The following is a 26,844-nucleotide window of genomic DNA, read 5'->3' on the forward strand; positions in this document are numbered from 1 at the left end:
CAAATGTCCTCAGCTTCATACATGTTAAACTGATTTCTAGATAAGAGTAGGTGTCAGTGTATTGATAAGGTTATGTAAGTCGCCTTTTAAATTATAAATAAAAAAACGTATACAATATATAAGATTATTTTATAAAAAAATATTAAATTATAAAAAGCTCACAATTATGATGAAAAAACAGTTTTAATAATCATGTTATGTATTACTCATGTTATTTAGTATATATTTTTCATTAAATATTAAAGAAGACATCTTTTAAGAGTACAATTCAACATTACTTGGTCTTAAAAAACATTTATAAAAATACAAAATAAAATACCTTAATTTTTCAATGACCATTTAATTAATTAAATCCATAATTCAAGACCACCATATGCTTTACCTAATATATGTTCATCAGTTGCTAAATCAAGAAGACAATCAATCTAAAAAAAAAAAAGTATAAATGCATATATTTTTAGATTATTATCAGGTGTGGGTCTGGGAGTTATAAAAAGGTGGCTAATTTAAGTTTAAAAAAATTGCTTTCTGGTAGTTCTGGAATTATTCAAAACACTCTTTTGTTACAAGTAATATAGTACTAAAGCGAATAAAAATAACTTGAATTTGATAAAATTGATACTGAGTCAAGAAGTATAGAAAAATAATCTAATATAACGCATAATTAATATCAATAATGACGGTAATTAGATATGATATTCAAACAAGGGGGGGAGTTGAAGCCTCTACTGGTTCCACATCTCGTTATTAAAAATAACCAACATTCTATAAATAAGTTATAACATTTTTAAAACAATTCAAATGTCAGTTTTTTCTTCATTTTCAAATTGTAATCTTAACATTATTGGTTTTTAACTTACAGTACAAATGATTAATAACAGTTTAAGTTTTACAAGGGCAAAATTGTCTATTAACTTGATTAATATCAATTCAATGATATTACTAATATCATTAAATTATATTAATGTTTTTATTTTATTTGCTTATAAAATAACTAATATCTACTCGATATATTATATATAATATTTACTTGTTGATTTATTGTAATATTCTTCTTAGATAATAAGGATCTTTTAAAATTATTATTGATTGAATTTTTTGTAAGCATTATTTCAAGTGCGTTTTTATAGCTTTCAGATATAACTGTTGAACTTTCAAGTTCTCTTTTTAGAATTTCAATAGGATTAATTCCATCCATTTTGTCTTTGGCTGCAAGAATTTTCTTTTTTGGAAACCATTCTTGAATATTTTTTAGATCAATATCGCTATCGATTTTCAATATTTCTTCTTTGGCAATTTTTATCCAGTCTATTGATGGTTCATTAATAAATACTTGCATTACAGACAGTAAAATTACTTTATTGTTGATTAAAATTGTCAATGAGTTCACCATCGTTTCACGAATGAAACCTATAAATCAGAATTCCAAATTATTGTAGGTAATGTAATTAAGGAAATTGATAAAAAATGCTGCAATACATATTTTTAAGAATGCTTTACTTTTGAGTTTGTTAATAATAGCCTAATATACCTGTGACATTCAATGGTGCCATTAAAGAAATTAAATGAGGTGTCATTCTGAATGGGATTAGTTCTGGAATAACTTGCAAACTGGTAGCCGTGTGGAATGCAAAATTAAAGTCAATTCCTTAAATTTTTAGAAATTATTATGATCAATAAATTGTATATCCTCATAAAAATGTTGCTAAATTAACATGCTGACTGCCAACTACGAGATAATTTGTACTTTTCAGTACCATGGCAGACAAAGTGTTAACATAATACTTACCGATGCAATGGCCAGTTTTGATTGAAACAATAGTATTCATTAAATGTCGATCACCAATTCCTAACAACCAATGACATATAGAAAGCACAGAGTAACTAGTTATGAATTTTGATCTAAAGCAAATAAACATTTCAGCACTGTGACACATACTCAACAATGACAGCCTAAAGAACAAAAATTATTTATTTTAAAACACTTAATAATAAATATTAGATAATAATGGATATAATACTTTATATTATTAAACAAGATTTTAATACTAGGTAAAAAATTGTATAAAAAAGTAAGGTTGTAATTTTAATTAAAATGTTTAAAATATTAGTTTTATAAGTAAAACATTCAAATTCAAATACTCAATTATTTCAAATTTGAATAGTAACCAAAATTCAAAGATTTCCTATCACAAGAAGAAATATAGTTCTAAAAACTAAAAAAGTTTAAAAAACATTTAGGATTCAAACCTGTAACACATCAATTGTTAGTCAACCACTGAGTTACGTTACACAGTTTTTTTATCTTATTTAATTAAAATTTATATGAAGCTTACATAAATGTAATCAAGGTGTATGTTTGTGTGTATATAAATATATATACTTAGTAATCAGTATATTATTTGTACATTAAATATAATTCAGTTTGTGACATTTTGAAAATCCTCTATTTATTGTTTTATTAATTTTTATTTAAAATTTTTATAATTAATACAATAATTTAATTTTAAAAACTAAATTTTACCTTAAAATGTCTGTTGGAATTGATTGAGAGAGTTTTTTGAACATTGCTACAGTAGTGATGTGATTATATTCAATAGTAGCCTGTGCATAAATAGTTGGACTATGTGTTGAGTTTGTTTTTTTTGATAACCAACAATAATGTTCATTAAAAAGGTTTTCTCTATAAAAATAAATAATAATTACATCTCTAAACAATAAATTACCAAAACTTATAGGTGGATTATATTAGCAGTTCCTAGTGTGTGCCACAATGTCTTTACAGGGGCACCACCACAAAATTTTATCTGGTCTAAAAATACATTTTTTCAGGCTTTTATTTATTTTTATCTGTCCTTAATTAAGCCTTCAGAGTTCAGTTACAACATAGGAGCCGTAAATAAAAAAATGTTTGAGAAGCACTGCTTTAGACCAATAGTAAATTATGTAAATAACTACAAAAAATACTAAATACAAATTTGCTATATAGTTTTTTTTAAATACAATTTTTTTCAAAACTAACAATAAATGAGTTGTTCCAGATGTATCATTTTTAGTGATTGAGTAGCTGATGAGATCTTTAATTGTAATTGTATCATCAATCCATTCTATCATACCCAATCTGCTTGTAATTGGTACAACCTATAAATTGTATTATTTTAAGTTATTAATTAGGTAAACATACAAAATTCAAGTAGACTAGACTGTTACTTTACTTCTAAAGATAAAAACTAAACAGTTACATAGTTTATTATATTACGTACTGTGTATGTCATTACAGAAAGCTGTCTTTTACAATATGCTTCTTCAGATAAAATGCTGTTCATCAATAAAAGCAGTTGCTCTATTCTTTGATCTTGCCTTAAATCTTCATTTGATTTTACTAAAAAACTATATTCTATTCCATCACTTCCAATTATGGTAATTTTTATCGGGCGCCGTAATGAGTACACAACTAATACCTAAAATAAAAATATTTGTATTACTAAAAATTGTATTCTTACGTTTGAATACTTTAAAATTAACTGCCATCCTAAACTTAAATAAATTAAAAAAATATTTATCTAAAACTGGTTAGAAAAATTGAGACCACATTGTATAAAAATAAAAACACTGGCCATCCCCATGTAGATGGGGCTTATGAGTGTAAGGTGAAGACTCAGCAGTATTGTATAAAAACACTTAATACTAAAAAAAAAAAAAAATGTATTATTTATTTATTTATGAAATATTGAGTGGATCAATTAAAAAAAATCACCTTTTATATCATAGCAATAAAAAATAATTTGATCAAATTGTTTAATGGTTGAAAATTTGAAAGTACATTTATGATCAGAAAAAAATGTCTATATATTAATAAGATAAATGTGTACAGAAATATAGGTTAGACCTAGGCAAAAATCAAGAGTTTTACACACAAATTAATTAACAATAATTTGCGAAGAAAATCTCATTCATATTTATAATCCAAATACCAATTTTTTATTTTTTATATTAGTCAACTATGCAAAAAAATAATATCCAAGTTTCTTTTCTACTTCTATAAATAGAATGATATTAATAATGACCATTATATTATAATATGTAACATTTTGGTAGTAAAGAGAAATTGATAATGAAATCTCGTCACGATTCCCATTAAAAGTGTGGAACATATTATCCATGTGCAAAATTCAAGTAAAGAGAAGTGTTGGCAGAAGATGGATATTGTGCTAAAGAACCTTTGGGAATGGTATAATACAACATTAGCTAACCTGCTTCGAGCCAGCACAAGTAAATTTAGGATAGCTAATACAATGGCCTTTCTAGAGGGATGGTGTAAGAAGAAGAAAAAGAAGAATATTTTGTCTTTATAATAAGAGCGTTATGATTAAATATATTAAAAGTACTTTACTTTTGATTCAAATGAGGAAATTGTAATGTGCTTAGAAGGGTTAGGAATTTTTAACCCTGAATATTGGCCTGGTACTTCAATACTGTCAATACAATACATTGAATATTTCATAAGCCAAGGGCAGTAATGAATAAATTTGTTTGACAACATCTTATAGTTTCTTTTTTTTTCTTCCATTACATTGTGCTTAATAAGATCTAATTCTTTTACAGCAGTTTTTTGATCAATACTAGAACTCAAATGACGATCTACAAGTAAAAATATATACATAATATTTTATACCATTAGAAAATTGAATTTTTTTAATAAACATGTATAAGGCATGTTTTTATAAACACACCTAGAATTGATTGTAATCCATTTTTATAGCAATCCAATTTTTTGAACTCTAATCCTTTAATATTTTTATTTTCATCAGTTAAAAAACATTGGTTAAACATGCGTTTGAATTCAAATACAATTGCAATTGAGCATGTCATTCTAAATGATTTTTGTATACAGTTTATGTGTTCTAAGAGTTGTGAAAATGGACAACAGATATTGTTTATTCCATTTATAAACAAATCAAGATTATTATCACAAACCAAAGGATACAGTCTTAAAAAAAAAAATAACAACAATAATATTAATAAATAGAATTAAATAATAAAATTGTTTAATATGTCAGTCAATCAATATATTACTCAGGGTCATTCACTAACTATGAATCCGGCAATACCTATCTTAAAAGACATTAGACTTTTTAAAATTCTATTTCATACTTTCACAGTTATTAGTCAATAAACAATACTGGTCAATAAACAGTTTTGGTTTATATTACTCTTTAAGTTTAAGTTTAAAATATAAGACAGGAGTAAAGTGCGGTACATAATACTACTATTCCTCCCGTCCTATACTTAAAACTTTAACAACTATAAAAATAAATATCCATAACTGTTATTGAACAGTCAAAATAATCAGCAAATTATTTTTAATTTAAAAAGGGAATAGTACAATTCTTAAACATTTAAAAAGCTTAACTTTATAATGTTTTGACACACAAGGGATATGGTTATATTTTTAAAAAATAAATAAATTGGGCGATCTATAACTATAAAAGTAAAAAAATTAATAATTTTATAAGCCTTATAATTTCTAAAACATGGGCTTGTGTATAATATATTATGAAAATTATTGCACTTACTTGGTTTTTAAGAATTCTTGGGTTTCGTGAAATTTATACACATCTTTTTCCATATAAACTCGTAGTGGATATTGTAAAGCTTTAGGATATATTTTAGCAATACTAATTAAAAGTGTACCAAATACACTTATTAGAGGAGAATCTAAGCAACCCAATATTTGATCAATCCATTCCAATAACATATATTCAGGTAAATCTTGACTCTAAATGGTAACATATAATAATAGGAATTTATTTTAAATTTGTTTTTTAAATATTAGTTATCATGTACTTCTTTAATGAATATTTCCTTTAGTGTATTATTTGTGAGATTTTGCTGTAAAACTAAAGGAAATAATATCCAGGCTTTTTTTCCACCATACTTCATTGATTTTAATATAGATTCTACAAATAAACTTAATTTGTGTATATTTTTATCATTTCCTGAAAAAAAATTGTTTAATTACCATACTATTTTTATTATTATAAGAATTATAAAGTTATCCAAATAATTATTTTACAATTTATTCAAATAATTTATTTTTAATTGATTAGAATTAAACATTATTTGAATCATTTTTCTAGTTTCTTTAAATAAAAAATGATTTAAATAATCATTTGAATAATTTTTACTTGAAAAGGTAATATGTTATGTATAATATGATTATTTAGATATTTTTTTAATCAATGATGCACAACTTTAAATGTAATATACTTTATATATTCACTAGTCTTTGTAGAATCAAATATACCTATGCAAAAAATACATTTGGCTTTAATTGTTAGAACTTAATAGTAATAATAACTCTGTTCCTATAAAAAAGCATGTGCTACTTGGTTCAGTTGGTAGCATTATTTAAAAAAAGACAACTGGTGATACAGACTTAATTGGCCTATTGCACCGCTTGTACATTATATTGGTGGCCATGTATTCTTGATGTGAGCTCATTAATGTAATGGTTAAATCACTCTTGGTTGTTACTACAAATTAAAAATGTTTAACTTCTTAAAAAAGATAATCGGGTTTTCTAAATTTTGATTAGGCACCAGCGCCTTTTCCCAGATACCCCCATCCGTGGCAATATGCAGTACTGAGTAACTGAGGATTATTGAAACCTGTAGTTGTTATTTTCAAATAACGCTATACTGACTAAAAGGAGTATTGTATCATAATGCTGTTTTACCTAAAGAATTTAATTTTAAAGTTACTAATAATAAGTAAAACAACAAAATTTACTTTGGGTCCTTTAAGCAAAAATAAAGTAAGCAAGTATTTTTTCTTATTTTGTGTTTTATGGCAAAAAATGATATTGTGAAATTATAATGATATTATACAAAATCATATTGCCAATTTAGCCAGTAAGCTAAATTAAAAAAAAACCTAAAACAAATTGACGTTTGTCTTGTGATAGTATCACAGATTTTTATACTACAATACCTTGTGTATCAAATTCCTTTAAACAATGTTGAGCTAACTTCAAGTATGCATCAATTATTATATTGTTTGATACTTTGTTACATAAAGCAATATTTATGGCATATTTTAAGTTTTCAATTACATTGCTATCAATCTGATGAATTATTCCATGTGGATCACTGAAATTACAAACGTTTTATATTGTGTTGAACATTAAGAATATTATAAATTAAACTAAAAATGATTCTATAATTATTAGAGAGAAAACTCTCACACCTTATAGAATAATTTGGTTTTAATAATTTTTTGTTTGTTTCCTACAAAGCACAAATTACTTAGATTTTTAAAATTCGATCATGCTTTAAATAAGAGTTTAATTAGAGCAATTTTTGTTGGTTTTTTCTTAACTAATTTTTTTTGGTAATTTAATAAAAAATTAAAGTCGAAATGCCCAGTACAGTCTTCTTTTTTCAAACAGAAAACAAAAGAATAAAATTGGATCTTCATTTATGACATAGCCTTTCCTAAAAGATTTTAAGATTTTTTTTACCAGTAAATGGCAGGCTATGACCCGAAAAATAAATTATACAGTGAAATTATACCCAAAAGCTCATACAAGAAAACAAAAAATAATTTGACGTCAACATTTAAATGTTGCCAATATTTTGTAATTCCATAATTTATAGTAAAAGAAGGTTCTATATAAAACTAAAACTTAAGTACGGGTACAAAGTTACACACAGCTAAGCATGAATTGGTCCATAAGCCTAACTTAACCATGTTTAGACTAATCAAATTATCTAATAAGGGTATAATCAAGTTTTGTGTAACTCAGCATATGTAATTATTTTTAGTGAATTGAAAGTCTTATGAAAATGTTAATAACCTGAACAAATAATGTTACAAGTACAGTTTACATGCTATAAACATACCTCATTTCTGATTTAATATTCAGCTTTTGATTCACTTGAATTTTTAAACTGTGGTCAATTTGTTCAGTATTTGTACTTTCATAAAAAATAGTATGTATATTTGTTGAAATATCTGCTATGTGTGTGTGCATTTTTATCAAACAAATGGGCGAACACTGTTGTTTATTTATTTTGTCTAAATAATATGTTAATTGGTTAAACTGTAATAGTAATTTACAAAGTTTTTAATGACATATTGTACTCAATTTTTAATTACCCAATTCTGACAATGAATCAATATAGTATTTAAGTTTTTTTTCAGGTTTAGTAGTATACCATGTATACATTGACAATACTTTACTATGACATAATGTTACATCTGACATCCAATTGTTTATATTATTCTAAAATATATATACATCGTATATACTTAAATTGTTCTTTATATTTCTACAAAAATAGTAATTCTAAACTATAAATGTATAAATTACTTTATTTTGTAGTTTGTTCATGTATTTTTTTGCTACATAAAAATTGTTTTGATTTATAGCACATTCAACAAATGCTAGTGTAGATTGCATTTCATATTCCCTTATGAGTTGAGTTAAAGATGTTTTTTCTTCGATTGATAAATTATTATTACTTTCTTTTATTTTAGAAAGAAAAAAAGACCTTTGAACATTTAAAATTAAAATGTAAGTATCCATGTAAAAATTATTTTTCATTGACAAACCTATAAAGTATTTTAGTATCCCAAAGTATAATTGAATCAGATTTTACTGGAAGTTTAGATTGCCACATTTTTATTTGATCACAGATAGATTTTAAATTGTCTATGGGTTTTGTCAATAATGACAATGTGTAACACTACAATAATACATAATCATATTAAATTAAATAAAAATAAAAAGTAAAACTAGTCTTACATAAATTTCTGATACTGTTTGCAAATCTAATAACCGTTCAGCTCGTAGTTTGTCATATTGTGGATCTATATTGGCCCATTCATGCAGAAAATTACGCATACGATGTTTACAATAAAGTTGCGCTTTTTTAAACTCATTACAACATAAATATATCATACTGGCTTGTGGTGCTGTATTTGTCTGAAAAATTGAATTACTAATGAATAATACTTTTTAAAACTTTTATACATTGTTGTATATTTTACAGAGTATAAGAAAAATCTGTTATTAAAATAATAAGATAATTTAAAAATGTAATATTTTTAAAATATGCCTGTTTCTAGGCTTATCTTCAGAAATTAAAAACTTCTTGATGATTTTTTCTTTATAAATATCAATCTAAGTCAAAAGTAACAATGTAGTAATAATTCAATTATAAAAGAAAGACGTAAAAATTTATTTAGCTTTAAATTTACCAGTATATGTTCTTCCTTTTCAAAATTACTTAACCATTCATTGAATATATCGATAAACTTTCCATCAGATTGTCTAGCATAAATGTTATGTAATTCCGAATTTAAAACTCTAGGGAGGAGGTGAATTTTGTTCCTGTGAAGTAATATCATTAAACAGTAATTCCAAATATAGTTTATTTTGCTTTGAATCAGTGCTGAAAAAGTTGGTTATTTGCAAAGGTTGCAAAATAGTAAACTCACCAATTACTATCCCAGATTCGTTCATAATTATTTCCAGCTTGTAATTTCAACACTCTGTTTATTTCTTTCCAGTCAGACAAATATTCTGAACACTAAAGTAATAAAATTATAATATTATTTTATTTTACTTTTTTTTATATTCAACAAATAGAAACTTATAAACCTTGTAATATTCCTCAAACAAAAAAAAAGTATCATTAGTTAAAATTGAATTCTGCGAGTAGCTTTCTATAACTGAGTGAAATTTAGATTGAGCCAAACGCCAATCTTTAGACTGTTCAGCTTTTAAACCTTCTTGTAATAATTCACATGATATTTTATTTATCTTGTCTTGAAATATACCTTCAACTACATCTAATTCACCAATATTTTTGTATAATCTATGAGTAATAAACAATAATTCAACAGGTTTAACTTTTTTTTTTACAATCAAATATTTACTCTGCTAATTTAATCCAAGCATCATCTAAATTTTCATTAGGTTTAGTCTTTTTTCCTGGTTGCACATCTAAATTTTCTGATTCTAAACTATTTATTGATGACTCAATAACTAATGCTCCCATTGACAAAAGACCACTGGAAATTGCAGCTAAAACAAAAATCCCATATTACATACAAATAGTTTATAATACTCTAAGCTCTAAGGTCACCTTCAGTCACTCTACAAATATTTATATGTATTTCCGATGGGTAACAGAATGCTGTATCCAATATAAATCCAACAAACGAAGTGTTATAATGACAGTCATTTACCATTTTTGCTAAAGAATTGTTTAAACTTTCAAAAAAAGAATGTTTATTAATAATATGGTCTTTTAATCCAGACATTATAGAAGACAAAACGGTTCTAGATATTCCATTATCTCTCTGAAAAAAAAAATTATTTATTTAATTTTATAAATATTTCATATTTAGTTAAATATTACGTGATAATAAAAATAAAATTACATATTAAAGGCAAGAAGACTTATGAAGTTATGGTCCTTTTTCTTTTAACATTAAATTAAATTTTAAAATTTTAATTTTAATTCATCCGTTCAAAAGTTAGATAATTTGAAAGTGAGGATGACTGGTGATGGGAGGTGGAGTGCGGTAGGTAACGCAAGCAGATAAAAATAACTCTACGCGGTTTACTTTTTTGCACTCCACCTCCCGTCACCAGTCATCCTCACTGTCAAATGAATATAACTTTTGAACGGATGTTAAAAATACAAATTTTTTCCCCAATTCTTTTGAATAAAATAGCTAACTTGAAAAAAAAAAGTAAAACAGGTAAGTGCAATAAAAACCGTGGTGCTTACACCGCAAATGAGTATAAATTATTTTTAAAAAAAAAATCTCAAAAATATTCACTAGAACAAAAGTTATTTCATTAGTCAAATCATTGTGGACCACCTTGTATATATGTTGAAACTACATAATGGGTATGTAGATACTCGTATTTTTTAAAAAATTATTTAGAATTCATATTTTTATTATTTTGTCATAAATCTAAAAATAATATTATACAAAACCAGGTTAATGAAGCGTGACTACATACAAAATAACGCTAATGTCAGAAAAATTAACTTATTTTGTTTATTTTACTCTTAAAATTAATTTAAATTTTATCAAATACTGATGTTAAAATATGTTTATTATTAGGTTGAAAAACTATATACAATATAATATATCTTCAGGTAGACTGATATTAAACAATTTCAATTGTCCTCTAAATTGAAAAAAATAAAACCGCATTTAACAAAAACTTTTTTATATTGTTTATTTACATTTGATTCTACTGTAACGAATTTTGAATTTGAATTGCAAGCTTCATTAAAACACCTACCTGGTAAACTGTTTTGCCTACAATCTATACAATATTTTAAAATATTTAATTAATAATGAAAGTAACTATATTGTAAGCATACTTCTTAATTTTGTTTTTATTTTACTTACTTTGGCTAGTTCAATTAAAGGTTTAATGATTGAGGAGTTTGTTATTTCAATATCTGGAAAATCTCCTATCCTGTATTCTCGAAACATGTTAACATTTGCTTCGCGCTTTTGGGCCCTTTCTTTTTTAAAAATATCTCTATTTTCGTTGATTTGTATATTTTTCATGGCATGTATTTTGCTTTGCAATTGTTTGCTATGCAATATACGTCTTTGCTGTTTTTGTATAAAATCTGATGTTCCTGTAACACAATATCCAAATACTTAACACAATTTATCACCTTTTTTATTTCTACCTAAATTTTTTTTAAATTAGGGTGAGTAGCTGCTAACATGATGTTTAATGTTAAAGAAGAAGTGCTTTTATTTCAAGAATACACACTGAGTAACTAAAATAAAATACTTTAAAAAAAAGCTACAACTCTTTAACTGGTATGTTATACCTGTACATTGGATTATATGTTGGATAACACACCGAGTTACACTATAATTAATACTATAAACAAATAATTAAACAATGTTAATTAAAAAAAAGAAAAACCAATTTCTGTATATTACTTATAACATATTAACAAATTAACGGCACAATACGGCAGTACAAAAATGACTAATTGACTACAACTGTTGATCACTAGCGAGCGTGGTTATTCCTGACCAGTGTTACCAATGTTTGTCATTGCTAACAATACTATTACGTAATTATTAATTTATGTATTTTCTTTTTCTTTTATTCAAGGTGATAATGAAGGGGATATATCCCCACATGAACTTTTTTTTGTAATGAGGCATTTATGGTATCTATAATTTATATTTATCCAAATTTCAAAGAAAGGATATCAAAATGTTTTAGAGTGCTCCTTAAATATAAACCTCAAACCCTCCTTTTGAAAAACTTAGCACCCCACGGCCCACTGTTCTTTACTGAAATTCCTTAATTACTCTTTACTATGTCAGACTTAGAGGCTTACCTATCGAAAAAGAATAATGAAAACACAAAATACCTTTTTTTTGGTCATTGGCTTCTAGAACAATATTATTCGTTGATGAATCTGTACTATTCAATGTTGAACTAGAACATAAATCTTGAACAGACATGTTGTTGGAAGAAAATTCATATTCAGTTGGTTCAAACTGAAAAGTCATAGTTCTTTTTATTTGGAACATTGTACCATGAACAGATGTTGAATATTCATGTGTATTTGACTGATTAATTTGACTAGCTATTGTGTCTGCATATATGGGAACTGAAGATAAATGCTGGGCACGCCACGAAGCAATGAACTTATAGTTTTCAAATTTGCACACATGAAGTGGGTGTTGAAAAATATTTTGTTCATAATCTGATGCAGTACAACATGACTCTAGTAAGATACTGACTAAATTGCCCAAAAAATTTGATTCCGTATTAGGTAGATATAATTGATTCATTAGTTTTAGTAAGCGGTCAATGCATTTGAGAGGCAGTTTTTCATCATCAGCCCAGTATCTAAATAAACCAATTAAATTAAAAACTATAGAAATCAATTTTAAAATGTTATAATTAAAATAATGAATTTAAGTATTTAGAGCCATACTACTATATTTTTACATATTTTTAAAAATGATAAAAATTGTTAATTAATTAATACAAGTTTTCATTAATTTATTAGACTTATTTTGTGTACAAATACTTTATAAAACTAATTAAAAGAATAATACTTTAAGTTTAAATTTATTTATATTAACCTGAATACTTCTTTACGTAGTTCTTTATCGTTGTCCATTAATCCAGTCAATAAACATTTCTTACATACTTCCGTTATTTGTTTTGACTCATTATTCATATGTCCTCTACATAATAAATACAAAAGATTAAAATATTGGCTAATTTTTTAATACTTTTTTTTACCTACATGTGAATTTTATGAGCCGTTTTCATAATTTCATAAACCTGTTTTCTATGATTCCTATTATTTTGATTTGGAATTTCAACAATACTATTAATCAATAAAATTAAATCTTCTGCTTTAAGGGACTTTACAAGATTTAAAATGATATTGAGACATATTAGTTGATCTTCAGAATCACTATACATTAACAAAGTATTATCCATTATAGTCAATTATAAAAATACATACAATATTTGTTAGTAAAAGTTGACACTAGCTAAAATAAAATAACTATGGCTGTTTATCTTAATAGATTGACTGAACAAAGAGATGTATACAAATCAGAAAAATAGCTAAAAGAAAGATAGCAACAATGCAAAAAGTGTGAACAAAGGTTAAGTCAAACGGTTGCGGCAACATTAAAGAATTATTTAAAAAAAACTTGAAATGAAAAATTAAATCCAAAGAAAAGGTTTAATCTATAAACGGACGTTCTATCTATGGTAATCTATGGTAGTCTACTGTTGTTGAAGGTGATGAGTCAATATATAAAAATTATAAATAAATATTGTTACCTGTCTTTTATTATATCAAAAAATCCGTGTAGATGTGATAATTGTTCAAATGGACGATCAATTAAATCAAGTCCATTTGAAAACATTTCCAAACATTGAGTACGATGATGTCCATGTAAATTTTTAAAAATTTTAAATAAGTCATTCATGTAACTATAACATTACAACAAGCATTATATTATATTATAACAATATCTATACAATACACCAAAAAATGTACATTTTTTCACAAGTTTTGAGCATATTACTAAATATTTAAATTATGAGTTTATTAAAATATGTTTAATTTGGCCATACCTTATGAGAATTTTTGAATAATGTTTTTGAATTGAATAAAGACATGATAACATCTTGGTAATGTTGCTATTTTCCTTTAGTTTGATAGTTGAAGTGACATTATTTACTAAGTCAGTTTCAATAATTAAGGTTTCATCAACAATTCTAAAAAACGTGTCAATTATGTTTTATTTAAAATATTATTATATTATATGAGTCATAAAGGAAACATACTTTAAGATCATTCCAAGTAATTCTGATGATGTTACATAAATCCCTGGATAGTTATTTTTCAAATTGTCCAGTAATATATTAAAAAAACTGGAAAAAATTGGAAAATCAAATTTTTCTTGCCGTCCATAAACATTTAGTTGTAAAAAACCTAACCTTTTTATGTATCTATTAATACAGCCCCAGTAACATAGTATATGAAATGTGAAATAATTTAAATGTTTGTGATTTAAAAATTTACAGAAAATCTAAAATTAATTGACTTTATCATAAACAAGAAAACTTTCACTTACATTTTATTGTTGTGTATAGAAAAAGGTAGTATTCCATTTGCAGTTATTATTCCTACCAAGTGTAAGCCACATTCAGACCAAATATTATTAGTTGTATCAGGTTTTATCAAATGTAACAAAACATCATATTCCATTTCCAGAGATTGTTTCCAATTTTCCACAAGGAGCCTAAAAATGTAGCAAATATGTTTATTTAATATTAAATTATAAAATAACTTTAGTTTATTATTATATACAAATATTTTGTTAACTTTTAATGACAATAAAAGTACCATACTTACTTAATTAACTCTATATTATGTTTAAACACATTCTTTACTTCAGTTTTAGATACGGACAGGAGAAAACACAATAATTTTTTTGCAAGATTTTTTTCTTCATTAGTAGATGGAATTGCAGAAGTTTTCCAGGAAACTAACATTGTAACCTGTTTAACAAGAAAAATGATACAAATATATAAAAGTATATATAATTTAAAATATCCTCGCAAATCTTAGAAGTATTAAATTTAAACAATTACCACATCTGCCAAAAAGTAATTCATACTATTTCCAAGTTGTTTTTCCAAAATAAATTTCATAATAGGACTAAGCCATTGTTTAGCATATGGCTCAAAATACGATTCACAGTTAACAATTAATTTCATTAAAAACATTTTAAAATTTTTATCTTTTGAAGAGTCCTGACAAAATGACAATTTCAAATAATTCATCCATTCTGGCATATCAGTACAAGACTAAAATTGATTTAATTTGCATTATAAATACAACTACCACAAACAAATATTAACTAGGTAAACATTAAAATATACTTCTGTGCCATGATCAGTTACCGAAGCCATGTGTGCTATAACAGCACATAAGTGAGCCATGCATTCGTGGTTATTAAAATCATCTAACTCTAACTCAACACTTACAGGTTGACTGAACAATTGAGACTGTAAAAATATATTTTTTATTACATTTATATATGTACTATTGTAAATATTAAATTATACTAATAATACTAGTGGTAGAAATTATTTGACCATTCAATTATTGGAGTAATTAAAATAATTAGTCAAACTTTTATTCGAATATTCTAATTTTTAAAAATAAAATTAAACCCAGAACAAGACTTACATTTGAATGGTATAAATCATCATCTAATGATAAACTAGATCTTAATGAAACATTATTAAAATCAAACTCATCTGCCAAAGAACTCCTTAAATAAGTTTGAAAATTAATATAATTTTCTGAACTATTGTTTTTATTCATTTTTCTTTGAATATTTATCAGTATTTTTCTTCGTTGTGGCAACTATTAATAAAATATCAATAATATTTATAATAATAACTTTAAGATTATAGCAGTAAATAAATAGACAAACCATTTCAAAATCTATTGGTATTTCATAATGCTTATCATTATCTAAAAGATGTTTCCATATACATGTTTTCGGTAAATGCTCATAGAATAAAAACATGGAAAAAACATGTACATCATTACCAGCTGTATTACTTATAATGGTAACAAGCATGTTGTAAGCATTACAATGCAATAATCTTAATAAATGTATTTCACGTGATTCACTGGTATATTGTACAGCAATGTTTCTAAGTTTTACAGCACTACAGATAGATCATAAGTACACCATAAGTATATGCTTATAAATAGATAGTGTACTATATATATATATATCTTACGAGTTTCTAAAATGAATTAATAACGATTTAGATTGAGTTTGAGTTAATGAATATGGTATTATTGTGGGGCAATTAATTTCAGTAGTACTGAAAAATCTAAACATTTCTTCAACAAGTTTAAAGCATGTAATTTTTGATATCAATAAATTCCGAGCCTGAAAAAAATGTAAGGACAGTATTAATATTGTCACTATTATGAAAAACAGTTAGCATAACATACTTTTCCACTACAATTGGCCAACAGATTTTCATTATTAGTTTTTAAAATAAATTCCATCATAATAGAATACATATGTAAAGCCGCGTCTTTTTTGCAATAAGTTATTAACGGAATCAAAAAGATGTCAGCAACCATATGTCTTCGATCTTCTGATAGATATTCAGATATAAACTTATTATATATAAAGGTACAACAATAAACCTGATTTTCCTTGTTTAACCTAAAAAAAAAAAAATAGCAAAATTAGTTATAGTTATTATGTAAAAAACATTATGCTTGTTTAAATACATAAATTAATAACATACAGTTTAAAATAGTAGAGTAAAATGACAATCAAGAATGTTGATTATACTTTTTGTTAGCTCCAGATACCATAATAAAAAAATTGAAAAAGCATCTAAAGATCTAAAGCATCTATTAGATGTGCCCTAATTAAAAAATAGCTTTGATTTAATTTTCATCTATCTCCCAAGAGGGGAGGAAGGTTTTTTATTTTTTTTATTTTTAGGTTTAATTTTAGGATTTAAGAGGAGAAATTATTTAAGTTAAAATACAATACGGAAAGGGTATATTTAATAGTTTATTGTTTTGCATACTATTGTTCTCAATATGCATTAAATAATTGCTTATTAAAAAAATTCTTTTACATTAGAGTATGAACTTTCCCCAAAATTAACTCCATAAAATACCTTTTAGGTGACCATTCACACTGATTAAGTAAATCAGGTAAAATAGAAAAAATTAAGCACAGTATAAAATAGTCTGTAAGATGTTAGCTAAGTGGGGTCACGGTATTTTATTAATCTTAACGCTTCAATATGAAATCAATTTTGTCCAATAACCACACATCGCGTCAAACAGTTTTCTAAATAAGAACATAAAATAAATTATTTATACAAATGTCAACTAGATCCGGCTATTTTTCACCAAACTAGAGTGTGTCAAAGTGATATAATCAATACATATAAAACACGGGTTTCTCAAAAAAATTTGTAGTCTTATTTTAATTTTATTTATTTATAGATTAATCTATAGATATAAAAAAAAAAAAAAGTTACCCTCACTCCTCGGAAGAAGTGAGATGAAATTTTAAACTGAGAATATCTTATAAATGTTTAATAAAAAATTTCACTCGATCAGAGCATTTCTTACAAATTAATAGCAAATAAAAGTTTGTATGAAAAATTTGGAATTTTTTGTAGGGATTTTTTTCTATTTTTAAGTGTGAAGGCATTTTTTCAACATTTCTGTCCCTCTTTTCCAAAGTGCAAACTAGACACAATTGTTACTGATCAAACAAGTAAATCAATTACTTTAAAAAAATTAGATACCTACAAAAAACACACATCAGCTTTGAATTGTATTTAAAATTACCATCTAGAAAACTTCAAAAGTAGATGGCAAATTTTAAAAGCAAACTTGTTATTTTTAAGAAAAAAATTCTATGTTTTAAGTACATGGTTTAATTAGTTTTTTTAATCACACATATTTTGAAACTATGATATTTTTTATTTTATGTGCAGCCTATCTAATAAAATATTGATGTAAGTAACTAATCATTGTACATTTTGTTATGAACAAAATTAAATTTATTAAATAAAAAAATAAAATAAATTAGATAAGTAAACAGAATAAAAAAAGTTATAACATACCTTTTAAAAAAAAGTTGCAAGTATTTCTTTACACAATTAACACAAGGGTGTTTAGGGTCTTTTATACACCATTCGACAATTATTTCAAACAACAGACAAGATGAACATAGCTCCATCGCTATCAAAATTTTGTTGAATACCAATTTTATATTATCTTCTTTTTGTAGTTTAGTTGTTGAAGTCATAGGAAAAACATTATCTCGAAAATTCATTAAACATTTTCTGAAAAACAGAAATGCATTTATTTTACAATTGAAAACTATTGATAAAAAAAAACCTTAGGTAAAGTTAAATATTATTTCAGAAGTCAAGCTTAAAATTGGTTAAGCTTAATTAATTTATAAATCTATACTTATATGATTTTCATATTATATAATTAATAAAGTTACCTGATGACATTATCGAAAGGTTCTATAATACATGTTTGTTTAGATACAAGCTGTGGTAGCAGTCCAAGCAACTGGCACTTTTGGTATACATTCAATTTATTGTTAGTAATTTGTTCACATACCCAATTTTGGAAAAAGGCAAATTTTTCATTTCTAAAATTGTCTACTAATAGTGATGACAACTGTACTAACTCAAAAATTTCATCCCAGGATAATTGGTCTTTTAATTGCAACCAATATTTTTCATTGTTAATCACTTTTTCTATCAATGATTGGGCATTGCTATTTAATAGTTATAAGATATAAATTCAGAAATAAGAAAAAAAAAAAATTAACCTTTACTTACAGTTGATTACTTTTGGCTTCTTTAAGTAAATTCACAATAATATACAGTATTTTATATGTTTTTATTGTGCTTTGAACAAATATTTCATAAATAAATTTATCAGGAAATGTTTTTAAAATATGTTTAGTTAATGGTTTTTTGAAAACTTGAAAGAAATATTGTCCATAATGTAATTTACTGTTTGTATCCGGCTCAGTTATCTCACGTGGGTCTGTAATTTGTTCTATCAACTTCTCAATCTGAAAAATAAACATTTTTTTTTAATATGGTTTATTTGTAATTATATGATATAGCATGTTTATATTAAATTGTTTAATGGTATACCTCACAATTGACTTTAAATGATAAATCCATAAGATCTTCAACAAATGAAAGTATAATAGGTTGGAACTTAACTGCAATTCCGTAATGACAAATATTTTGAAACAGTAAAGATTGAATCTGTTTTTGATCTTCAATACTGCAGAATGCCTGTATACATTTTTATTATTTTGCTTAAACATTTTTATGTCATGTAATAAAAAGGAACATAAAATAAATTTACTATTAAAAAATAATGTGACAAGCACCTAATACTTCTTACATTAAACTGTACTCAAAATTAGAAATTTTTAAACCGAATTATTTGCTATACAGTTAAGTTCAAAAATTCTGATCTAAAAAAAGGCATACTCAAATACTCAAAAACTTGACGACACCCACTGAATTTTTACTTTATAACTCATATTACAATTTATTTTCTTGTCAATAAACATCAAAATTAATCTAATTATAAAAGTTAACCAATTTAGAATATAAAATTTACCTCAATTGAAAAGACTTCACACTTGTCAAGTAATCTGATCCCTCGAATAAACTTAATTGGTAGATTATGTTCAGACAATGAATTTAGATTTTCTATAATACTTGACCATTCTTTCACAAAAAACTGTTGAAGCTTATTAATGAAACCTTGTGATTTAATAACCATACGGATATAATAAACAAAAGAGTATTTAGTTAAATTTGATTTTTCTATATAATCAATGACATTAGAACCAAAAATAAACCTTAAAAAAAATAAAACAATTAAGTATTTAATAATTACTATATTATACAATAATAATCGAAAATTTAATTATTACTTGATTGTAATACTATAAAGTTGTTGAATACTTGCTTCACTTAATATTTGTTCGTAATGATTATCTAATGAACATACAAAGTAAAATAATGCAATAATGACATTATTTTTTAATGAGTTAAATTTATTAGATAATATAACAGAATGCTTAGAATCGTATTTAAATTGTATTCTTGCATTTTCCAACCATTGCTTTAAGCTAAATTCCTCAACATAACTTGAAAAATAATCAATTGAGTGGAACAAACTAAAAATAAATTATAAATGTTATATGAGTTTGACATATCAACTTATGTAATAACTATTTTGTAAAATGAACACGATATTGTAAAACATTTTTATTTATTTACCACCCCAGTACATTATAGTTTAGAATAATATACTAATTGAGTAAAACAAGAATAACATTAGTATGATAGAAAATTTTTAATGTAATTAAGGCGGATGAGGGGCTAAATGGGTTAGGTGGCAGTATATAAGCTATCACTGTCACCAGTTTGACAGTATTGTTTGCTGGGCGGAAAACAAACTAGTAAAAATGAGTCATCATCCAGACAACCCAAACAAGAGTATTAAATCTGTCATAAACCTCCTCCCAAATAGGGGGACAAAAATGGGCTTTCACGCACCGCTTAAGCTGTTTTTGAATAGAGAATGAAACATAAAGTTTGTATGTTTAAACAACCAATTAATTAAAACAATGTTTTCTACACTATTGTAAAATAAGGCTAAGAAACTGATTAATATCTAATAAATCTCAGCAACTTATCTAATCTAAGAATTATAGGTTATTGTCTAAAGCAAACAGCTAATTAGTAGTTATACATAAATAAATAAATTATCACAGTATGGAATGCACAACACATGGTAATAATAAAAGTTTTAGATAGCAATGTACTAAGTACATACATTCTCCTTATTTTCAAGTGTCAAAAAATTTATATATATCCAACTTAAATATTATAAATTATTACTAGAACTTCTATGTGAAAAAAATATGTTTTCTTCACTTATTTATTTACATCGCAATAAAAATAAATAAATTACATATATAGTACCTGGTGTGGTTAGAGTTTGAAATCAAGTTAATATCCAGTATATTATCTTGAAAAAGTAGGGTGTAACATTCCAGGGAAGCAATTAATTGTTCCAACCAATCAATTAACATAAATGAAATTTCTTCAGAAGTCGCATCACTTTTTTTAATTAATGTATTAACTATTTTTAAGTTACGTTCTATACTGTCAATTAATTTTACATTTTCGGGTAAAAATAAATCAAGGATGGTTTTTAATGACGTATGACCTGTTAAAAAGTTAATTATTATTCAGTAAATGTGAATAATAATTTTAAACTTACCCTTAACTTTCTCTGCAAGTAATTTTGCCATTTTAAAGCATCTTTGTCTACATGCAGTAATTGGTGAACTTGAATATTTGTAAAGCCATTCAACTATATTAATTAATTGAGAGCCAGACATCTCTTGGGGCGCAATTCGGGTCAAACATGACTAGAAAAACATTGTTCTACAATCGATCACCATATCATTATAAAAGTATTAAAAAATTCTTATTTTACTTCATTAAAAATGTCTGATTTTTCCAAAAATACTTTCTCCAAATGATCTAATGATTGAATAACATCTTCCTTAGATAATATAGCATTGTTAGAATCAAGAATAAGTACAAAACAGAATAACAGTGGAATCCATATTTCATTTATAATAGTTTCGTCTTTTCTTAAAATAGTGTAGCATGAGTTAAAAGCAATAGCAGACCCTAGAAATAAAGATTTCTAAATAAACAACTTGTCAACAGATGAAGTTTAAGCAGCTTTTTCTTTAAACAATTTCAATCCAAAAATTAAAAATGTTAATACTTTAATTATTTATATATAAATTTTAAGTATTGATTCTAAAATTATGTATATATATATAAATATAGATATATGTGCTTTTATTAATGATGAATATTTTAAGGAGTAAAAAATGAAAATGTTTAATGGCCAATGGCTTACCTAATTGTTTGTAAGGATCAGTGCTCATACAAAACTGTTTTATCTTCATTAAGATCAAATTTATATTGTAAGGCAATTTACTATTTGTATCATTTTGTTTCAATGTCCATTGTATAAACTCTTTAATACATTTTGCCGAAAAATCTCTGATTGCAGGATTGCTGTCATCACATATACTGTCCTAATAAAACATAAATTCATAGTAAAGTTAAATTAGAAATTTATTATTTACCTACCTACTTACAAAAAATGCTTTCTAATTAAACTACAGTTTGTGAACTAAATATATTTATGTAACTAAATAGTTTATGATACTATATGAATAAAATTGATAAGTTGCAACTAAACAATTCAAAACCAAGATTTAATCATGATTAATTATGTTTACTAGAAATTAAGAAAATAAATTAAATAAGCGTGAAATAAAAAAAATTAACTATTAAGTTGTAGGATGTTTTCCTAATTAGATAAAATAGAAGTTTAATAAAATACAGTGACCAAAAAAGTTATGCGATAATGCACTTACTATAAAAATAATATACAAATTTATTTTAAACAACTGTTTATTTAACAAGTTATCTATATGGTACATTTATTTTTTAGAAATTAGAATATATTAATTTTTACCATTAGTATATCAATGAGAATTGGAGTATAGATACTTCTAGTTTGAATTTTGCTTGAAAAATAGTGAACTATTCCAAATGCTAGTGGTTCAAACAAATGTTTAACTAAATTGTCAACATCACAAGCCAATTTTAGAATTATAGGAATAATTTTTCTTGTAATAATTTTCATTTCTGTTGGTTTTAACGGTTCCAATTGTAAATCTATAAACGCAAAGCCTTAAAATTATTGAACTAAAAAATGTATTTATTTTTTTCCTATCGAAAACACACATCTACTTCTAAACCTTTCTACACTTCTAATCTCTCTTAGCTGTTTCATAATTTCACTTTCTTCTTTTCTATCACCATATTATATTTTCATGTAGTTTCATACCATTAGCGCAACTCCCGAACTTAATCTAATATACTTATTCCTAGGTACTTTGTAAAACAAATTGTTCAACAAACTGAAACACTTCAAACTTTTTAGAATTGTAAAATGTGAAAAAATGGAAAGGTATTTCAATATGCAAAACTTACTCAGTCCTAGGTATAACGTAACATAAGCATGAAAAATTTCACAAGCAATAACTCTAGTTTGGCGATTGCTACAACCTTGTGACAACTCTAAAATTCTTGGAAGCATATTGTCTTAAACAAATAATAACAGTCGTTATAGTCAACTATTAACATTAGTTTTAAATTCTTTTACTTACCAAAAGAAATATTTATTTTACAATCACTAAATGACAATTTATAGTTAATAATATCTTTAGGATAAAAGCCTTCATTCTCAGACTTTTCTAAAAGATTTAAGCACGTAGTAATATCCAAATGAGCTAAGAATTCTAGGATTTGGTTTTGAACTATTTCTAATTCAGTTTCTGGTTTCATTATGAGTTTATTTCTTTTAATCAATTTTCTTTTTTTTAATGTTTGGATTTTAATTTCATCTATAACATTACTATCTAATTCTGCTTCGTTTTCATATCCTGTGAACAATGGCATAATAATTTATATATCAAAATATTACTGTCTGCTTATAATATACATTTACACTAAACAGATTTAAAATTAATTGATTTATGAAAGCTGATAAATAAACCGTATCTAATCCTTACGGATATTAAGGTCGTTATTTTAACTGGTTTTTTTTTAGATGTTGTACCAACCCTTCGAATTCTTTATGACCTTTAAAAATGTAGAAATATCAATTTTAGAAATACCTATAATACTGCTTTATTTGACATATAATAAAACAATTATAATAAGGGATTTTACCTAAATGAAAGTAGAGAGAAGGTATTTCAAAAATATTTATTAATTTAATGAAAAACAATAAAACATAAATAGTTTTTAAAAAATGTGTAAAATCTATATTTATAATTTTTTATTTTTTCATTCAAGATTAATATTAAGTTAGTCCAACAGATAATTTGTAATAAGTACTTTCATCCCAAATTTTCGGAAGTTTTTTCACAAAATTGTTTTGTATTTTATGGTAATTTTATATTTAGTGGTAATTAAAAGCAATAACCAGGACAAATTTAATTTTGAACTAAAAATAATTAAAATTTAAAAAAATTTATTAAATTTGAATTAATTATATTATATACTTAGCAATTTAGATTATATTAGAACAAATAGGTTAATACGGCTGGACCTGCGCCTGACTTAAAAGTCATAATCGAGCTATAAATTTAGCATTTAAATATACACAGGATATTCTGTCATGGTATATTTCAACACAGAATATAATGTTTGGAATATTTTTCATGGAATATTATGTCATAGAACCTAATTAAACTTACTTAATTAGACTTTATAAAAAATGGATTTAATATCAAATATATTATAAAATAACTAACCTTTTGTCCTCAAAAGCAAATCAATATAAGGCATGCAATATTTTAATATTGGATCAATTTCATTTTTAGATAAACCTAATTGCCATCTTTGAAGCGCACTAACTGCATGTTTTGCCAAAGGTAAATAAGATGCGCCTACTGTAAATGTTAGCTATAAATAAACAATTTAATAAAATTAGTAATTGATATTTTTTCATAATATTATTCTACCTTCATTATATCCATAATTTGGTTGTTATCCATTTCTTTAATTAGCAATGGAGGTAGAGACATAAACATTTCCAGACAAGCAAATTGTAGATCACCCTTAAATTTATGTACTTCTATCATTGTGCCATTTACATATTCTACAATTATTTTTTTGACAGTAAAATTATTGTCTTTTAATGATGAATCCCCATTTATAACTTTAAATATAACAGTTAATAGCTTATACAATGAACTAGCAGTTGGTAATTCCATCGAGCGCTCTATTAAAACAGTCAGAGTGTGTGGTAACCAAGTTGAAATAGTTTCAGTATCAGAATCTAAACTCAGCATTATATCATTAAATAACTGCACAAGATTAAGCAACGCTGTGTAGTCTGAAGGATTAAAAGCAGTCTCTTTATCCAACTAAAAGAAAAAATATATTATCAGAATAAAATAAGCAATATTTGTAAAGTAAAATGTTGGTACTTCAGTTGTTTTATTTATTCGTAAATCTAATTTTGCTACTACTTTCAAGATGTTAGACATGAAAACTTGTAACAACGTCGCTGATAATGACCTTTTTACATGTAGTGGAATTTCTGCGAATACAAAATTATTAATTAAACAAAAAAAAATAACAGATTCTATTTTTAAGTATTATTCAAAATATATATGTATTTAAATAATAATGTGTGTATTATAATGATGGTCGCTATTTGTAATTTTATAATGGAACTCAGCAAATGGTTTCAAATGGGTAAAAAAATTACTAAATTTTTTTTTAATTTCTGTTTGAATCTATAATATTTTTGTTTTGAGTGAAAAACCAAAGTATCTAATGTATTCAAAAATAATAATAACAACAAAACAAATATTTGTATGATTAATGTTTAAATAATTATTTACTATATACATATATCCACAACCCCAAGTTGCTTAAAGTTTTTTCTAGATTAACAATTAAGTATTAAGTTTTTTTTTTTTTTAAATGTGTGTTTACATGCACTTTCCTATATAGTCATTTATATAATAAACATAGTTTTAAAAGTAAGTTTGACCAACTAAATGAGGTCAACCTCAAGTGGTTCCTTTAGTCATAATTTCCCATTTAATTTACCCGTAAAATATTCATATTTCATAGAATTGTTAATAGCTAAAACATAGGTATTCATATTTTTTTTAATTTGAAAAAAGATTATGAAAGCTAACATTTCACCTTTAAAATGCTTTATAATACATTTATAGTTTTTGTCCATGTTTTTTAAGTATTCTTATTGGTAACTATTATGCAAAATTTTATAATTACTAAAAAGTATTTTTATAAAAGTTACATGCATGCTACAATAATTATAATAAAAGTCTAGATATTAGTTATTAATATTTTTTATAAAACTGAATTTTTTACATGTAAATGAAATGAGGAAAATATAGCTCTATATAAATTACTACATATTTTTTTTATCAATATAAATTATAGTAACAATTATTCATACTTAGATCAAAGTCATATATACTGCATTGATCAGCTTTTAACAAAGAAATCCAAATAGGAACATAGTTAGTAAATGTAATGATTGTGTGACCCGAACAGTCCTTTATAAACTCAGCATCCACAACTGCACGATGCGAACACGACTTAATTAAAGCCATGTAAACTATAAGACATATTAAATAATTTAATATATATATACACACATAACACTATAGATGTAATGTATAATTAAAAATAAAATAAGTCTTACATAGCTGATTCAAGTACGATTCTAAAATGTTTTTGTGACTTAATGCCAAACAATAAATTGATATAATTATAGCACTTTTTATACTATCTTGTAAATCAGAATGAGAATGCGTTGATGCAAAATCATCAAAGCAATAAATGCTCAACTTTTGTATTATTGAAAGCTGATCACAGCTTAAGTAATTTATATTTTTCATAAATAAACTTAAAGAATTTAAATAGCACGCTGCAAAATGATCTTTATTCTGTTCTTCAAATTTAGAACTAAAAAAAAAACAGAAATCCATTATATTTTATTACATTTAGTAATACTTTTTTAT

At 24.9% G+C, this 26,844-nt stretch overlaps 1 protein-coding gene across 2 annotated transcripts in view; it reads right to left on the minus strand.

The window, feature by feature from the left end:
* Positions 1 to 162: 162 nt before the first annotated feature.
* LOC126846482 (DNA-dependent protein kinase catalytic subunit-like) overlaps positions 163 to 26,844 on the minus strand; it is a 30,564-nt gene continuing 3,882 nt past the window's right edge. The window contains exons 8-62 of one of the 2 annotated variants that reach the window (XM_050585905.1): positions 26,526 to 26,788; positions 26,277 to 26,438; positions 25,270 to 25,382; positions 24,802 to 25,206; positions 24,592 to 24,742; positions 23,440 to 23,715; positions 23,264 to 23,374; positions 22,743 to 22,945; positions 22,116 to 22,296; positions 21,678 to 21,877; positions 21,459 to 21,609; positions 21,158 to 21,404; positions 20,101 to 20,346; positions 19,782 to 20,025; positions 19,301 to 19,447; positions 18,977 to 19,215; positions 18,631 to 18,912; positions 18,242 to 18,463; positions 16,590 to 16,809; positions 16,370 to 16,524; positions 16,054 to 16,294; positions 15,804 to 15,983; positions 15,494 to 15,619; positions 15,203 to 15,418; positions 14,964 to 15,109; positions 14,683 to 14,850; positions 14,393 to 14,479; positions 14,180 to 14,323; positions 13,883 to 14,035; positions 13,332 to 13,505; positions 13,165 to 13,269; positions 12,441 to 12,925; positions 11,443 to 11,681; positions 10,155 to 10,371; positions 9,946 to 10,093; positions 9,668 to 9,884; positions 9,505 to 9,596; positions 9,265 to 9,397; positions 8,810 to 8,989; positions 8,617 to 8,750; positions 8,375 to 8,555; positions 8,161 to 8,287; positions 7,905 to 8,079; positions 6,994 to 7,151; positions 5,848 to 5,999; positions 5,577 to 5,779; positions 4,734 to 4,990; positions 4,394 to 4,641; positions 3,264 to 3,461; positions 3,023 to 3,141; positions 2,525 to 2,683; positions 1,790 to 1,953; positions 1,532 to 1,648; positions 1,031 to 1,410; positions 163 to 425 (exon numbers count right to left, since the gene is read on the minus strand). In XM_050585905.1, coding sequence (XP_050441862.1) covers positions 348 to 425; positions 1,031 to 1,410; positions 1,532 to 1,648; positions 1,790 to 1,953; positions 2,525 to 2,683; positions 3,023 to 3,141; positions 3,264 to 3,461; positions 4,394 to 4,641; positions 4,734 to 4,990; positions 5,577 to 5,779; positions 5,848 to 5,999; positions 6,994 to 7,151; positions 7,905 to 8,079; positions 8,161 to 8,287; positions 8,375 to 8,555; positions 8,617 to 8,750; positions 8,810 to 8,989; positions 9,265 to 9,397; positions 9,505 to 9,596; positions 9,668 to 9,884; positions 9,946 to 10,093; positions 10,155 to 10,371; positions 11,443 to 11,681; positions 12,441 to 12,925; positions 13,165 to 13,269; positions 13,332 to 13,505; positions 13,883 to 14,035; positions 14,180 to 14,323; positions 14,393 to 14,479; positions 14,683 to 14,850; positions 14,964 to 15,109; positions 15,203 to 15,418; positions 15,494 to 15,619; positions 15,804 to 15,983; positions 16,054 to 16,294; positions 16,370 to 16,524; positions 16,590 to 16,809; positions 18,242 to 18,463; positions 18,631 to 18,912; positions 18,977 to 19,215; positions 19,301 to 19,447; positions 19,782 to 20,025; positions 20,101 to 20,346; positions 21,158 to 21,404; positions 21,459 to 21,609; positions 21,678 to 21,877; positions 22,116 to 22,296; positions 22,743 to 22,945; positions 23,264 to 23,374; positions 23,440 to 23,715; positions 24,592 to 24,742; positions 24,802 to 25,206; positions 25,270 to 25,382; positions 26,277 to 26,438; positions 26,526 to 26,788 — 10,519 coding nt within the window. In that variant the 3' untranslated portion in view covers positions 163 to 347. Of the gene's footprint in view, positions 426 to 1,030; positions 1,411 to 1,531; positions 1,649 to 1,789; positions 1,954 to 2,524; positions 2,684 to 3,022; positions 3,142 to 3,263; positions 3,462 to 4,393; positions 4,642 to 4,733; positions 4,991 to 5,576; positions 5,780 to 5,847; positions 6,000 to 6,993; positions 7,152 to 7,904; positions 8,080 to 8,160; positions 8,288 to 8,374; positions 8,556 to 8,616; positions 8,751 to 8,809; positions 8,990 to 9,264; positions 9,398 to 9,504; positions 9,597 to 9,667; positions 9,885 to 9,945; positions 10,094 to 10,154; positions 10,372 to 11,442; positions 11,682 to 12,440; positions 12,926 to 13,164; positions 13,270 to 13,331; positions 13,506 to 13,882; positions 14,036 to 14,179; positions 14,324 to 14,392; positions 14,480 to 14,682; positions 14,851 to 14,963; positions 15,110 to 15,202; positions 15,419 to 15,493; positions 15,620 to 15,803; positions 15,984 to 16,053; positions 16,295 to 16,369; positions 16,525 to 16,589; positions 16,810 to 18,241; positions 18,464 to 18,630; positions 18,913 to 18,976; positions 19,216 to 19,300; positions 19,448 to 19,781; positions 20,026 to 20,100; positions 20,347 to 21,157; positions 21,405 to 21,458; positions 21,610 to 21,677; positions 21,878 to 22,115; positions 22,297 to 22,742; positions 22,946 to 23,263; positions 23,375 to 23,439; positions 23,716 to 24,591; positions 24,743 to 24,801; positions 25,207 to 25,269; positions 25,383 to 26,276; positions 26,439 to 26,525; positions 26,789 to 26,844 lie in introns of those variants that run through there. The other variant, XM_050585906.1, reaches the window with a different exon arrangement.

Source organism: Adelges cooleyi, unplaced genomic scaffold (assembly GCF_023614345.1).
Source record: "Adelges cooleyi isolate 19-005CV unplaced genomic scaffold, UGA_ACOO_1.1 ACOO_flye_CR_arks_rails_tigmint_CR_PRNA_9, whole genome shotgun sequence".
NCBI classification, from domain to species: domain Eukaryota; kingdom Metazoa; phylum Arthropoda; class Insecta; order Hemiptera; family Adelgidae; genus Adelges; species Adelges cooleyi.